The sequence below is a fragment of the Conger conger genome, chromosome 4 (assembly GCF_963514075.1).
Source record: "Conger conger chromosome 4, fConCon1.1, whole genome shotgun sequence".
NCBI classification, from domain to species: Eukaryota; Metazoa; Chordata; class Actinopteri; order Anguilliformes; family Congridae; genus Conger; species Conger conger.
In genome coordinates, this window is record NC_083763.1 from 34,014,500 (window position 1) to 34,031,655 (window position 17,156).

A 17,156-nucleotide genomic window follows, 5' to 3' on the forward strand; every position below is an offset into this window, starting at 1 on the left:
GTACAAACACATAACAGTCAGTGAGAGGGAGGGGGGTCCAAACTGGGGTTAGGGTTAATTGCATAGAACTAGGGTACATTCCATAACATAATGGCGAGAACAACACCCAGCAATGGCGAGAACAAAGCCCAGCAATGCTCGCCTTTTCCTACCAATAAAGTGCACCTACTGCTTAGCTTGCCTAAAAGCTAAATAGTATCTAACAGAGTATCAAGCCTGGTCTTGAAAACCTCCAGTGTTTCTTCTTTCACTACATGTCCTGGCAAGCTATTCTACAGCGACCACTCTGTACGGAAAAAATACTTCCTAATATCAGTGCAGAAGTCATCATTTGCCAATTTCCATTTATGTCTATCATTTCCCAATTTATATTTATGCTCTCGTTCTGCTAACCAAACTCACTGTCACTTTGTTAATCCTTGAATTAATTTAAAAGCCTCAATCAAATCCCCCCAAGTCTCCTTTTACTAAGCTTAAAGAGATTAAGCATCTTAAGCCTATACTCATAACTTTTATCTTTTATACATGGAATCAATCTGGTTGCCCTTCTCTGAACCTTTTCCAGCACCTCAATATCTTTCTTATAGTGTGGTCCCCAGAACTGCACACAGTACCCGAAGTGTGGTCTAACAAGAGTATTGTATAAGGGGAGTCTAACTTCCTTAGATTTATACTCAATACTCTTGGCTATGTATCCTAGTATCCTGATGGCCTTTCTTTTCTTTTTTTATACTGCTACCACACATTGACTAGAACTTGAAAAGATTTGATCAACTATAACCCCCATGTTTTCAACTTCTTCAACTCTACTTCCCACAATTCCCAGCTCAGATGAAGTCCCTCCTACTTTGTATTCTATCACATGACCTGTGAGGGGCAGAGGGGCTGGGTTATGGCAGACCAGGTGGGTGTTGGGGAATGCGGGTCAGTGGGTACTGGGGCAGGCGGGCGTGGGCGTGTGCGTGTGCGCGTGCGCAAGTGTGTACACCCACAAAAAATATCAGTGAAGGACAATAAGACTCACACCCCCCATTTTAGTCCATGCTCATGGGGTAGTACTTTTCAAGGTACAAAGAACTATGGGGTGGAGCTAGCAGTCATCATGGATTGATTAACTACAAACTTCTTGTGAATAACATTTTGCCGAACAAACCAACCACCACTTTTAAATGCCTGAACTTAGCCATTTTAAATAAATGAATGAATTAAGGACATATTAACAAATCACAAATCTGACTTCATTTTGAATATTTATTTTCTTTTGTTTCTATTAATCTCTTCAAACACGTCAATTGATTTAAGCCTTAGTTTACAGACTAACTTGTAGAAGCGGCAGTATATATAGGCAGTAATTGTCAGTCATGTTTGCCCAACACCCAAAGTGACAGCATGTCCATTATTTGTTCACAACCCATATACAACAACGCAACTTAGATATACAATATGAGGTGTGTGTGTGTGTGTGTGTGTGTGTGGGCACTTGCGCATTTGTGTGGTGAGTGTGTGCGCATGCACTGTACCTTGGGGTGTGATGTTGTGGCCACTGCCCTGAGTTGTCAGGTGATTCTCCAGCTCCTCGATTTGCTGGCGATACTGTTGCAGCTGCACCTCAAACTGACCAATCAGGGCTCTGAAATAACTACAGCACAGAGATAGATAGAGGGCTGGGCAATTAATTTAAAAAAAAGAATTTGAAATTAATTTTGGCTTTCCACAATTATGAAAACAAAAAAATGGATTATTTTTGTGCCACATTTAGTTTAGTGATGTTCTCGTTTTGTCTTGTGTTGTAAATCCAGTGCACCCTTTTCCTTTGTAGTGTTGCACTTCGCTCCTCCCACAAAGCCCAAACAAACCGCGGCATGTGTAGTTTATCTGAATACCAGAGAGCTGGCCTTTTAGTAGGAAAATGTTTTGGTGTCTATTTAAATGCATAGCCCAAATAAGGGGAAGGTGGCTTCATGAAAACCAGTCACAACACAAAGCAACCACAAGTAAACACCTTTTAGAAAGATGATGCATATAAAGTTAATTGTTGAGGTGGTGTTGAGTTGGAAAAGCACTGGGCGTTACAAACCTTAAAACAGAAACAGCTTGGGATGAAGTTGCTGCCTATTGTAGCAGATATCGCATGATGCAGCCCATTTAAGTAAATATTTTGTTTTGAAGAAAACTTTAAAACAAAGTAAGTTTTTAACAAAATATGTAGTCTATTAGCCAATAAAGAAATTGCCATTTATATAGCTATGTTATATTTTTATCCTTTATCAGGAGTGAATAGAGGTTGTCAGATGGCCTGGAAACCTAGAGCGAAATGTGAAATGTGTCAATAAGGCTAATTTAATGCAACACAACCTTGGGGGAAAAAAAATGAACCTACAGCAAATGGGAGTAAAGTAGCCTACTTTTAAACTTGAAATTGCAAGCAAACTTTAAAAAGGTAAGTGTGATATTAACTAAAGTTTTATGAATACTTAGTACAAAAAATAGCTAGAAAACACTGTATGTAGAAAAACGGTTCAGGGGTGACAGAATGCCTGCGACTTTCGTTGTTTCATTTCTGCCACATCTAGTGTAATTGAGGTTTGACATTAGCGTCACTCAGTTTATTACATCGACGCAGGTTTCAAAATGAAGACAAAATGTCTCCAAACTGCCCGTTTCCCGCACCACACACGGCAAAATAGCACCAATGACCTGAGGGATTTATTATTAAATATGATTCTTTTTTATTCATACATCTCATTTATTTATTTATATTTATGTTTTTTATTTGAACTTTTATGTATTTGTTTGTATGTTTAATTATATTTCAATCCACGGTTTAAAAAGTTCACTAAAATCATCTGGATCTCAATATTGATCTAAATTTTTGCCATAATCGAGCAGACCGACAGCACCGACACAGATAGGGGTCTGAGATAACGACAGTACAGATACAGACAGGGCTCTGAAATAACTACAGCACAGGCAGGTGGGAGAACAGAGTGGAAGTGAACAAAGGCCAGAGAGTTGTCACTCACTCTGAGGGTGCAGTGTTTTCATGCTGGAGTCCTGGGGGGGTTTTCTGTGTCCGTATGGCAATATCTGCATTTTTCAGTTCCTGTGTAGAGAGCAAAATACAAATGGGCTTTCACAATTTCCACAATGCAAGCTTGAACCGTTTTTGCATAGAAAATAAAGAGGATTAAACATAGACGTTGGCCCAGTTATGGTCCTAAATGGTCGTACAACAATTCTGATACGACCAAGACCAAGCTTTGTTTCTGGTCTTAGTCTCTGGCGCCACTGCGGTTGGTTCCAGTACAGAACTTTCAGCCACCCCTTTCAGTGCAAGTGGGGGTGCCAAAGATCACAAGGCCTTGTCTCTGTTGAGGTGGTCAAAACTGATAATTACAACACTGGATGCGGATTGCTGCAATCACAAACCAAAAAGTGAATATGGGAATACTTGCTAGTAAGTCGAGTAAGAATTGGTTGCTTTGTATTGCTGGGTAGCTAGTCAGCTAGCCACCATGCAGTCTTTGTTTCATAGCAAAGGTTGGCAACAGATGAAATCGAACAACTAGCTGGCTTAGTAATTGCAAGTTTGCCTTAGCAACATCAAATGCTATAATGGGCCTATTCCACGGAAGTAAACAGATGCAATGTATCGTCTCTTCCAGTTTTACAGAACTTCAATTGCAAAACTGGTGCAATTCACATTGAACTGTAATTTAACTGGAGAGGAAGTGTGGTCACGTGGTTCCATTCAAACCCATTCAATACGGCCATTTCACAAGATGGCGACCAAGACCGGAAGGAGTGGAAGGACGTTCTTCCGCAACTGGAGATGCAAGTATTTCAACATGAAAAACCAGGGACTGTGTGCTTACAGTTCTCACAAGGCTAGATAGCTGACAAAACAATCTTGGCATTCAAAAGTGCATCTAATTCTGTTTATACCACAAAGCATTAAGATATGCTTTGGGCGATGCAGAAAGCCACAGAAAATGAATGGCTAACCAATTTCACTAGGCTAAAAACGTTAAATGTCGGAAAGCAAAATGGTAGCTCGCTAATGTAGCTAGTGTAAGCACCAGGAGACAAGGAAGAGAAAAAAATAAAAATAAAAATAAATAAATAAAAGCTTTCCCACCAGTCTCTCAAGCAAAAGCGACTGTCACAGGCGGAGCACCGTCTCCTTCACTATGGAGACGGTTCATAGGTGTCTCACACCAAGTTTTTATGGAAAGGGAGTAAGGCCAATTCAACTTCACACATGAACAAAAATCAAAGATCTCCAGGAGAAAAACTTAGCAATCGGAAAACCATGAAGTCTACCTTGGCTAGCAAACAATATTCAATGGATCACTAGAGCTAGCCATAAATGTGGATTAAATACTGCATTTCACCGAAGATAACACTTGGGAATAACGTTAGCCTAGCTAGCATAATTTCAAAACGACGCTGAATTATCAATCAATTTTGTGATAACCCGTACCACATCCGTCTACGAGAGAACAATGCTAGATTGATAATTTAGCATGTCACTAGACACATTGTACAAAGGCAGCCATTACAAACTGCAATCAACTCAATTTGCCACAGGTGGAGTCCAATGAAGTAGACACACCAAGAATGATTAAAGCGAACAGGATGCATCTGACCACAATTTGGAGCGCCACAGCAAAGGGCCTGAATGTGGCCAGTAGCGTAGTGGTTAAGGTACTTGACAGGGACCCGCAAGGTCGGTGGTTCGATCCCCGGTGTAGCCACAGCCGTTGGGCCCTTGAGCAAGGCCCTTAACCCTGCATTGCTCCAGGGGTGATTCTCTCCTGCTTAGTCTAATCAGCTGTACGTTGCCAATAATGTAATGAATATTTATGTGAATGATTTGTATTTGATTTGAAATAAATTATATAAAAAATTATAAAAATGTTTTCACTTTGTTATAATGGGTTATTGTTAGTGTAGATTGATGGGAAAAATGGCAATATCCTTATGTAAACCTACACCAGGGATTGAACCGCCAACCTTGTGGGTTCCAGTCATGTACCTAAACGATTAGGTTTAAATTTAATACCAATTAAATGGTGGTATATTAGACTAGCATTCTTAGCATTCTGTAGAATTGAATTCCCTCGCCACCACTGAGCAGTTGCACTGACAGGCCGCGGGGGTCCAACGGTATTTACTTAGTGTGCAAAAGTGTGTGGTGTGATTCTCTTGCCAATGATATTGATGTTACTTTGCTTGTTCTCTTTCCCTCTCCCATTCACAGATGCTGGTGGTTATCCCTGATTGGTTTACCGATTTAAGGTTCCATGTGCCTGGGAGAAGATGGCAACCCCACTTGTGTAGCAATTATTGGTAGTTTCTGTCAAGGGTTATGGTTCCTTACTGGGGAAGGGGATCTGTGTCTTTGTTTAGTGTTATTTTGCTTATGGTTGATTTAAGGCAAGCCCTGGGTTCGATGGCCCATTATGTGGTTAGCCCAGGAGCTTACCTGCTGGATCCCTGGACTCATTTATTGTATGTCAATGTTCTTTTGTATTTTTGTAAGAAAATAAATGTTTCTTTTTAAGTCAAGTTTGGTTTAAAGTTTGGTATGAGCCTCAAAAGTAAGCAAGTCATGTCAGGTCGTAACAATTGAAAGAAAGGGGGAGAGATTTATTGAGATTTTAATTATATCCAAAGACAATGAGGTTATTTTTTTTGTGGGAAAAGTTCAAGTGTAGGGAGCACCATGCACTGTTGAATATGGTACAGAACACCATGAGTTTCTGTTTCTGGTTATAAACAGGAAGGGAATTTCTAAAGGCACTAGTCAGTTTGTTTGGGATAGGATGTGTTCAGTACCTACCTGAGCAGTCTCCATCTTCAGTTTGTTGATGGCAAGACTGTTCCTCTGCAGGCTGCTGGCACTGAGAGACAGAAGCTGCTTCAGACTCTTAATATCATCCTCAACCTTCAGCATGGCCTTGGAGGACATCCTGCTGATCTCCTCTTCAACCTGTTTCTGCTCCTTCACAAACTTCCTGTAAAGCACAGAAGAGTCAGAGCAGGCCTCTATTGGAGTCTCTCACTGGACACCAAGAAATGCAGATGGAAATGAGCTCTGGTCACATATATCACAGTGAAAATTATGTTAAAAATGACACATACTGCCTGTGAAATAAATTAAAAGAATAAGTAATCTTACTGGAAATTTTCAACATCTTGGCAGATGAGGGGTGGGAGATTGTCATCCTTCAGAGCCTTGCTATCCCTAAGGGAAGAAACAGAAAGGAAAGAGAGAAAGAAGAAAAAATAGTGTGTCAGAAAGGGCACTCTGGGGATGTATTTCTGTTGGTGTGTGGGGTTCTTATTCTCTGGGTGTTGGGAGTGTGTGGGGTACCAATTCTGTGGGTGTGTGCAGCCCTGGCAGTGTAACATGACTCATTCACTTTGTGAGTGTGTGATAAGTGCGGGACAGTATTGGGCATGTGCAGTACTTACTCTGGCCTGGCCCCAGAGGATTTATTATTCTTCTCGGAGGAGCTTAAATCAATACCACCAAGACCTACACTGGTGGAAGCTGGAGGGGCACTAGAGGTTGAAGTGGAGATGAGAGCCCCCAAACCCAGCCCCCCGAGAGCCGGCTGTCCCAAAGCTGCAACAGAGAGCAAGAGAGAGATCAGAAACATGCACATAAACCCACATGCACAGACACAGACAGACAGACACAGACAGATGTGTAATGAGTATCTTTACCGGCATTAGCTGTGTTAAAAAGGTTGGAGCCCAGTCCAGAGGTAGTGCCCAATGTGAGCCCAGAGGGGATGGTGCCAGAGGTGGCGGGTGTTGCTCCCAGGGTGAGAGCGAAGCCGGTAGAGCTGGCCTGGGGGACCGGGGCAGTGGAGGTGAGGGCGGTGCCAAGGGTCAGGCCCGTGGGAGGAGCGGACGCGGTGAGGGAGAAGGGTGCGGCTGATGCTGCCGGTTTTCCAAAACCCAGGAAGGTGTTGTTGGTGGTGGTGGTTGCAGCTGGAGCCCCTGAGGTAAACAGCACGTAAACCTCAAAATTTACTTTACAGTTAACTAGCTAAATGCTTATAACTATTTATATAATAGGTGCAGCTACAATGAGTTGCCAATCACCAAGCACAACGGATTGATTGACCACCATTTGGAGTTGAATGAAGCTTCCTGAGCAATCACTGCTATTTTAGGGTCTGTGAGCCCCATTACTAGATGTGGATGTAAATGGCCATGTCCAGTGATCCGTGTAGGAACAACAGCCCTTTAAATACATAGTCCTCCCATTGTATGTGAGCATTTGATGACTGCCTAAGGTCTGTGACCCAGAGACATTACCAGACACTGGGCATCTCCCCAGTTGATGCTCTGCAAGGCTTGTATTACAGCCATTTTTATTTCCTTTTAGGCTATACTTGGTTTCAGCCTCGTCTTCAGCAGGTGAAAAGCATGTTTATCTGGATTCAGATTGGCCAATGGATTTGGAGTCATTTGAGCAGATAAGATGTTTCTGTATACTGAATTCATCCCGCTGCTGCCATCAACAGTCACATCATCAATAAAAACAAGTTCCAGTGGCAGCCATGTATGCCTAAGCCATAACACTACGTCCTTCACAGATGAGGGTACTCTGTATCAAAAGCAATTGCTTTCTTTGTCAACTTTTCCCTTTCCATGACTTTGGTCCAGGTTAATACATCAGTCCCTAAGAGTTTGTTCCAGAAGTTTTTAAAAATATTTTTTAAATTTGCAAACTAACCTGGCTGTTCTGCGCTTTAGACATACAAGTGGTTTGCACCATCTGAGGTGACGCTGGTGTAGTCCTTTCTTTATTTTAATCTTGCCTACATCTATGCCTACATCCTGGAGTGCTGCTGATTTGTTTGACTACTGAAAAAGGGTTTTCCTTAGCAAGTGAATGTATTCTTCAGTCATTCACTACAGTATTATTCTGCGGTCTACCAGGTCAATGGCTACTACACAGCTCACCTGTGTATTTTGTGCCTCTTAAGGTGGCAAATGCCTGGACCTTTTAGCTTTCTTGAGCATGAACTAATGATGCAACAACATACAGCTGGCCAAGAAGCAGCCTGCCTGGTTACCTTTGGCCTCATAAGATGGGGAACTATGCACAAAATAGACTAATTCTTACATTCACCTGGGTGCAAATTAAAGATGACCATCTCTACTTCAACCTCATATTCATGGTTTCAATTCAAATGAAATGTATAACACCATATAGCATTAAGATACTAGGTGTCTTTGCCTCTTTTTCCACATACATTTCAAATTGTAATGCATGAATCAGTTCTGAAGCTTTAAAATCTGGCCTAACACATCGATCATTCAATCTGATCTACTCACAGAACCAACTGGTCACTTCAGTTGAAGGGTCACATACAGACAGAGACACACACAACTTACCTAGAGTAAGGCCTGTGGCAGGTGCAGCAGTTCCTATAATGAAAAGTAAAATGGATACGAGTCTTAAAACAAATACCCAGGACTACAGAAAATGCAGGTTAACCTTCTCTAGCGGTGAAATGGTCAGCTTCACTTGCCACATTGTCTGGCAAGATATTTCAGCTGTCAAGCAACCGGATACAGGCATTTAGACTGTTTTGCTTATTAATTGGTTTGTATGTACCAACTGTAACCAGTTGAAGTAATAGCAATAAATTATCGTTGCTGACTGAATTCAGCAGAAGGACACACAATCTATCAAAGCATTTGTGTTGTCTTTCTATGGTGAATTGTTAGAAATGTTTTCCTTGATTCGGCTCTTCCTGTTTTAGAACTGTAATCACACAATCCAAATGGGCTTAAAGCATTTTTGTCGATGAAAGGGTCTTTTTTTTATACATTTTGGTTTGCAAAACTGAGTGTACAGGTTAGGCTACAACCAAAAGTAGGCTACAGGTTTTTTCCTCCTCCCTAGGCAGTGTTTGACCAAATGCATTATGAAGCCTATTTAACTAGGTGACCCTAGTTGTAGGCATACTCATGGCACATTACTTGTATTGTTTCTTTTAAAAACATTTTTTTATGTATTTATTTTTTTACAGGTGGCAGATGTCCATTTTCGATGTGCATCCAATGACAAAATGGCAATGTTTTTGCGATCACAAAATAAAGAAAACAAAAGTTTTCGAGTGTGACTTGAAGTTGCTGTAGTAACATGTGCATTTAATTCTATCAATAATCAGTCAATGATCTCTTAGTGGCCTGGATATTTGCCTTTGTGGTGCATAAAAAAGATTTTTGCTGGAACTAACTACTCGAAGCCAGGCGGCGGTGGTTGCCTTCTATAGGCGACTTAAAGGCGCACCTTCCATAGGCGGCTTAAAGGCACACTTTCCATAGGAGGCGTAAAGGCACACCTTCTCTTGCCGGCTTAAAGGCACCCCCTCCATAGGTGGCTTAAAGGCACACCTTCTATAGGCACCTATAGGCAGTTCAAAGGCACACCTTCTATAGGCGGCTTAAAGGCACACATTCTATAGGCGGCTTAAAGGCACACCTTCTATAGGCGGCTTAAAGGCACACCTTCTATAGGCACCTATAGGCAGCTCAAAGGCACACCTTCTATAGGCGGCTTAAAGGCACACCTTCTATAGGCGGCTCAAAGGCACACCTTCTATAGGCACCTATAGGCAGCTTAAAGGCACACCTTCTATAGGCGTGCCCTTCTATAGGCAGCTCAAAGGCACCTTCCAGCCATTCAGAATATTCACAGAGACCACACTGTACTTGTTATTGTTGCTACAACTGCACATTATTTTAATAATTTCTCAGTTCTGTGCATTAGATGTGTGTGTATTTAACATTGTGATTACTGCCGCCTTTTCAGTTTTGTGAGATTTTCTGAAACATTCCAACAACTGCTCTGTAACCTTAGCCAATAATTTATAAAACCGCCACCCATCCTTAAGGCTTCAGCATGCATCCAAGTGTGAAAGGGGGTACAATCCAGGTGTTGTTGGATTCGGGTTGCTATCCTATCCTTATGCACCAATGCCTTGTGGTTCTACCAGAGGCAATTGATAGACTTGTGGTGTGTGCACGGGGATGTTCATTATTATCTGAAAGCACGGATTGAATTTTCAATTGCGGGACAAAAGCATAGCACGGAGGCTGCGGTTAGTACCCGCACCCCCCTTCTGCTGATTCTGGGCCATGATTAGCTATTACTACCGCCCGTTTATCCCAGATTTTTCTTGTCTCGATAGCCTATTGACGGACCTCACTCAAAAGGGGGACAGGTGCCGTTTCTGAGGATTAAAGCGTGCTTAAGTCGTGGTCCTCTTTTGATTAGCCTCAACTTCTCTAAAGCTTTTCGCCTGCAGACCGATGCCTCGGACAAAGGGCTGGGGGCGGTGTTGTCCCAGGAGATTGAGGGGGAGGAGCGACCGGTCCACTACATCAGCCGCAAGCTCAGCCCTAGGGAGAGTCAGTATAGTACCATCGAGAAGGAATGTCCTTGTCAGTTTTTCCTCTGCCTTCCCTGCTCCGCATAAAACCAGCAATAAAACGGTGGGGCAATTCTATAGCTCCCTGTGTCCAGCTTGTCTATCCTTTCACGGGTGTGTCACGGTGAGTGACAGTAAGCTTCACAGCTTGGGGAGAATTGGCAGAATTATAAAAAATGTTCACTTCTTACTCAATTACTCCGAGGTAACGCAAACAAAAGTGGTGAAATAAAGACAAAAAGAAACCGCTAATGACTATATTTACTTAAGTGAGTTTATTTTCATAACGTGCAGAGAGATTAATGCACAGAGCTCAAACTTGCAGGCTAGTTAGAGGCACAGTGTATATATGAACAGATTTTCACATCCATGCTTGTATTGGTGGGTTGGTTGGTTTAAATAGCCCACACAAACTCTATGCCACATAGGACTGGAATGTAGCCATTCTGCGTGTGGTGTAAACTGGTGGGTAATTTGCAGATACCTGAAGACTTCCTTCACCACACTCACATGCCCAAAGAACTTTCTTTCCCTCAGTGAAGCTTGAAAGGCAGCAGCTCTTAGAACTGCAAAACTACGGGCTTAGCAAACTAGCTAGCTCAGTAACATACAGATAGATAGATTTGATAAAAATGCATTAAAGAAAAGCTGCCTGCAAAGAAGTATGCACATAGTCTGAGGAAGGCTGAAGGCAGTCACTGAGGGAAAATCCCAGGAGATCAGCAGTTTGAGATAGTCAAACCACCCTGTCTGGGACCAGCAATCATTCCACGGTCCAAGTCACTTAGATCACATTCCTTCCCCATTCTGAAATTTGGTCTGAAACAGCTGAACCTCTTGACCAAGTCTGCGTGCTTTTATGCATTTAGTTGCTGCCACATGACTGGCTGATTAAAATATTTGCATTAACAAGCTGGTATACAGGTCTACCTAATAAAGTGATCACTGAGTGCATCCAATTCATGTGGTTATACTGACTTTTATCGTTTTGGCTGTGGTCCAGCCTATTGCAGCGTGATTGTACAGCCTATTACACGAGTACTAAAAAGAGATTTTTAATTGCTTAACTGATTAATGTCAGCAGTTAACGGAAACATTAAAATACTGAAAATGCCCACCCCTACCGTGGACCGCCAGAATTCTGTGACTGCATCTGCAGACCTACACCTGTGTAGGAGTGGTACCTGGTATGACAAGGGGGTGCAGTGCAGTGTAGGTGGAAATTAGTGTGCGTCCAGAAGTGGTAGCAGATGTGACAGTGGGGTGCAGTGTCGTTGTAGAAGTGGTACCTGCTGCTGGAGAGCCAAAGGAGAATCCACTGGCAGGTTTTTGTGCAAACAGGCTGCTCCCCAGGCCGAGGGAGGAGGTAGTGGTGGTGGCAGCCGTGCCCAGGCCTCCCAGCGTGAATGCCCCAGTATTGGCAGCAGGGGCACTACAAACACACAGACCACACACTGATTTCTATATAAAGCACACTACAAACACACAGACCACGTAGTCACACCCTGATTTCTATATAAAGCACACTACAAACACACAGACCACGTAGTCACACCCTGATTTCTATATAAAGCACACTACAAACATACAGACCACATAGTCATACACTGATTTCTATATAAAGCACACTACAAACACACAGACCACGTAGTCACACACTGATTTCTATATAAAGCACACTACAAACATACAGACCACATAGTCACACACTGATTTCTATATAAAGCACACTACAAACATACAGACCACATAGTCACACACTGATTTCTATAAAAAGCACACTACAAATATACAGACCACATAGTCACACCCTGATTTCTATATAAAGCACACTACAACCACAGACCACATAGTCACACCCTGATTTCTATATAAAGCACACTACAACCACAGACCACGTAGTCACACGCTGATTTCTATATAAAGCACACTACAAATATACAGACCACATAGTCACACCCTGATTTCTATATAAAGCACACTACAACCACAGACCACGTAGTCACACACTGATTTCTTTATAAAGCACACTACAAACATACAGACCAGTCACACACTGATTTCTATATAAAGCATACTACAACCACACAGACCACGTAGTCACACACTGATTTCTATATAAAGCACACTACAACCACAGACCATGTAGTCACACACTGATTTCTATATAAAGCACACCACAAACATACAGAACACATAGTCACACCCTGATTTCTATATAAAGCACACTACAACCACAGACCACGTAGTCACACGCTGATTTCTATATAAAGCACACTACAAATATACAGACCACATAGTCACACCCTGATTTCTATATAAAGCACACTACAACCACAGACCACGTAGTCACACACTGATTTCTTTATAAAGCACACTACAAACATACAGACCAGTCACACACTGATTTCTATATAAAGCATACTACAACCACACAGACCACGTAGTCACACACTGATTTCTATATAAAGCACACTACAACCACAGACCATGTAGTCACACACTGATTTCTATATAAAGCACACCACAAACATACAGAACACATAGTCACACCCTGATTTCTATATAAAGCACACTACAACCACACAGACCATGTAGTCACACACTGATTTCTATATAAAGCACACTACAACCAAGGACCACGTAGTCACATACTGATTTCTATATAAAGCACACTACAACCACATACCATGTAGTCACACACTGATTTCTATATAAAGCACACTACAACCAAGGACCACGTAGTCACATACTGATTTCTATATGAAGCACACTACAAACAGACCACAGTCACACACTGATTTCTATATAAAGCACACTACAACCACATACCATGTAGTCACACACTGATTTCTATATAAAGCACACTACAACCAAGGACCACGTAGTCACATACTGATTTCTATATGAAGCACACTACAAACAGACCACAGTCACACACTGATTTCTATATAAAGCACACTACAACCACATACCATGTAGTCACACACTGATTTCTATATAAAGCACACTACAAACAGACCACACAGACCACATAGTCGGCCTGTAGCATAGTGGTTAAGGTAAAGGACTGGGATAGGCAAGGATGGTGGTTCGAATTCCAGTGTAGCCACAATAAGATCCGCACAGCCGTTGGGCCCTTGAGCAAGGCCCTTAACCCTGCATTGCTCCAGGGAAGGATTGTCTCCTGCTTAGTCTAATCAACTGTACCTCGCTCTTGATAAGAGCGTTTGCCAAAATGCCAATAAGGTAATGTAATGTAATAGTCACACACACTACAAACATACAGACCACATAGTCACACAATGATTTCTGTATAAAACACCTGGCAAACAGAGACCACACAGTCACACACTGATTTCTATATGAAGCGCATTACATACAGAACAGGTAGTCACACACTGATTTCTGCATAAAACACATGGCAAACACACAGACCAGATAGTCACACTATCTGATGAGCTGTCAATATTCACATTTTTGTTTTTGCTAGCCAGTACTTAAAACTGCAGTCTCTGCTATTGGAACAGCAAGCTATTGCAAATAATGCAGGGATTGGTTGAATTCGCAGTAATTATTGTGATCGCAAGACTGCAAATTCCTGGAGGGACTGACTACAAACATACAGTCACCGATTCCTATATGAAGCACACTGCAAACAAACGGGTAATTGCATGTTAATTGAATACTAGGTCTTCACCATCTTTTACATATACATTGTTACATTTACTTATTTGCCTTGGTACTCCACAATTTGTCATTTAGAAAAAAATTTGGTTAAAGTGCACATTGTCGGATTTTAAAGTACAATAGTTTTTTGGGTTAAAACATTGTTAAAACCATTGTAAATCCCTTCCTATCATTGAAAAAGGCTCATTGACATGTTGACTCACCCTCTGCCTGTGTTTTAAATTTGGGTTTCAAAATATGCAGATAACGGCCCGACACTGCACCAAAACATTGTATAGCTATACAATAATTCAAGCTCATTGGTTGAAAATTGGTTCTAATTGCCACAGCCAATGGCGTTTCAATGTCAGTGCATTCAAAGAGAAGGGGTTGGATAAACAGTGTTGCGGTTTGAACGTGTTTGTTGTTGCAATTCGTCTCTTGACCGTTAGAAATCCAAAATAACCTATTGTACCTTCAATAAAGGCCAATTTTATCAATTCTGGTTTCACCATGTAGGCTAAAAATTACAGCAGTGTTTACACACCCCCTGAAATGCAGGGCACCATAATGTTTGGGACACATAGCTTGATATGGGTTTAGAATTGCTCAGGTGTGTTTACTTGCCTCCCTAATGCTGGTATAAGAGAGCTCTCAGCACCTAGTCTTTCCTCAAGTCTTTCGATCACCTTAGGTCCTCATGTTGATAAACAGCAACAATAGTAATTTCTACATGGTGAAACCAAAATATATAAAAAAAACCCTTTAATAAAATCTGGGAATGTTCACTTTAACCACATGTTAATTATGCGATTCCAAATATAAAGTTTGGATTTTTTAAATATCTGAAATCATTCCATAAATGAAACAGTTCCAGTGTCCTCCTGGCCTCTCTACCTTCTGCCAATGTGAAAACAAAGCTAGCTAGTCAGAGACCCATTTTCTATTTTATAAAATGCATCAGGTGATAAACAACAACAATATAGCTCACGAACAAGTGGTGATGTGCCACAATCATCATCTTTGGATATGTTGAAGATACACTCAAGATTATCTTTCTTGGAAAAAAATTCTATTAGGGATGTGACAACTCTAGAACTGACAAAAATGTAATTGCTTTCTTTTCAAACGTCAATCTGGGGCATCTTAAATAGTTCCATTTAAATGTCATAATAGAAAGTACGATAATTTCCTAATTGGATTTTCATTTATATTGACATCGCGCTCAGAGACGTCCAGCAGTCGGTAGTTATGCCCCCCCCAGAGGGCAATTTCAATCCTATTTTCTATAAAAGTGTCAATTTCTTAAAAACAATTTATTGCACACACATGGCTAAAGAATTAAATTAAAGAAGAGACTTGAACAATTCAGAAACTTGAAACAGAACAAACTTGTCAGAGCATGTAAACGCACTACACAACTTACACTAAAATACAAAAGAAAATACAAAAAGCCTGGTGTTTTTATAGTTTAACAATGAATCTCTCAATTTATATGTCAGAAGCCAACCCAGAAGTACTTTACAAAATATGGTAAAGATATGGACAGGCATTCAAATTCCACATCAGCTTTCCCAAAACTACACCCAGATATCCTCAAGTGTCCCCAAATCTACCCAAATGCAAAGGTTATTTTTCTATTGTAACAGATTCTTTTATACAAAATGTAAAGAAAATGCACGTTCACATGCGTTTTATGCACATATGAGAGTATGTTTTTATGAAGGTCTCCAAAGTATTAAAAAGGTCTCCAAAAAGGATGACACTTTCTAACAAGTCTGCATCACATCAAAAATGGAAATAAAAATTAGGTTAACCAGAGCCCCGTTAGCCAGTACAATTACAGGTTTACATCTATAGCAAGTTCAAATCCTGTTGTGCACGTCAGCATACTAATTCTGCTATGCAAATGCAGGGATATCCCGAAAGACTCTGTCACTAGAATATGACATATTATACCTTGTCGGAAAGGGTAGGAAGCCCCCTACAAGAAGTGTGCCATGTTTTCCATTAGTTCAGTATTGAAATGACCTAGCAATGCATTTACGCAACAATAACAAGTAGCTAGTCCAAGACAGCATTTTCTTAGGTATAGTCCTCAAAAATGGCTAAACGGATTACGAAATAAACTTCAACTTTAGTCAGAAATCAGTCTTAGCTTCAGGTGGGATATTTGGTTCCATAAATATGTCTATCGAATAATTAGCAAAACATTGCATTTCTACCAAACCGGAAATATGTCGGCCTGACAGAGCTAAGAAAAAAAACTGAAGCAAATGTGAATTCATGCAACTTCAGACAAGTAGACTTGATTGGCATGAAATGTGTCCAATCTATTGCCGTTGAGAACTTTGTTACAGACAGGGTTGTGCACTCAAATCTCGAAATGTCTAATATTTGTGTGATATAAGATAACACTTTGTCCAAAATAACTTTTGAGACGAGAAATGTATCTTATTAGGCAACTAAGATTAAGTACCTTGCTTAAATCTTTAATAAAAAAGAAATAAAAAAGAGGTAAGAGCAGTCATTTGGCAGTTGGAAGGTTGCCAGTTCGATCCCCCACCCACGGTGTGTCGAACGGGCCCTGAGCAAGACACCTAACCCCCAATTACTCCCGACAAGCAGATTGATAGCTTGCATGGCAGCCTATCACCATTGGCGCGTGTGTGTGTGAGTGTGTGTGAATGGGTGAATAAGAGGCATAAATAGCAAAGCACTTTGGATAGAAGCACCCGTCCCCCCGTCCCCCCAAGAGACATGATCATCACATCTGAGCACACTCCAAGCTAATTACTTTTAAGACCATAAAAGCATAAGTGATTTTCAAAATAATTGCAATAAAAATTTCACAGCAAACGGATAACATATGAGAGCATGACATCAATTATTAAGGTTAATGAAAGGTTATTACATTTATTATTTATTAAATTGCTTGCTTTGTTATATATTCAGTGGAATACAGTGATTTATATTTCGCGGAATACAGTAATTTAAACAAATAAAATGAAAAATAGAAAG

At 41.0% G+C, this 17,156-nt stretch overlaps 1 protein-coding gene across 2 annotated transcripts in view; it reads right to left on the minus strand.

Moving 5' to 3' along the window:
- Positions 1-17,156, minus strand: part of nup58 (nucleoporin 58) — a 46,700-nt gene that overhangs the window by 24,538 nt on the left and 5,006 nt on the right. For both annotated transcript variants that reach the window (XM_061238141.1, XM_061238142.1), the window contains exons 2-9: positions 11,756-11,898; positions 8,422-8,454; positions 6,736-7,014; positions 6,481-6,634; positions 6,185-6,250; positions 5,846-6,020; positions 3,024-3,103; positions 1,521-1,639 (exon numbers count right to left, since the gene is read on the minus strand). In XM_061238141.1, coding sequence (XP_061094125.1) covers positions 1,521-1,639; positions 3,024-3,103; positions 5,846-6,020; positions 6,185-6,250; positions 6,481-6,634; positions 6,736-7,014; positions 8,422-8,454; positions 11,756-11,898 — 1,049 coding nt within the window. The remainder of the gene's footprint in view (positions 1-1,520; positions 1,640-3,023; positions 3,104-5,845; positions 6,021-6,184; positions 6,251-6,480; positions 6,635-6,735; positions 7,015-8,421; positions 8,455-11,755; positions 11,899-17,156) is intronic.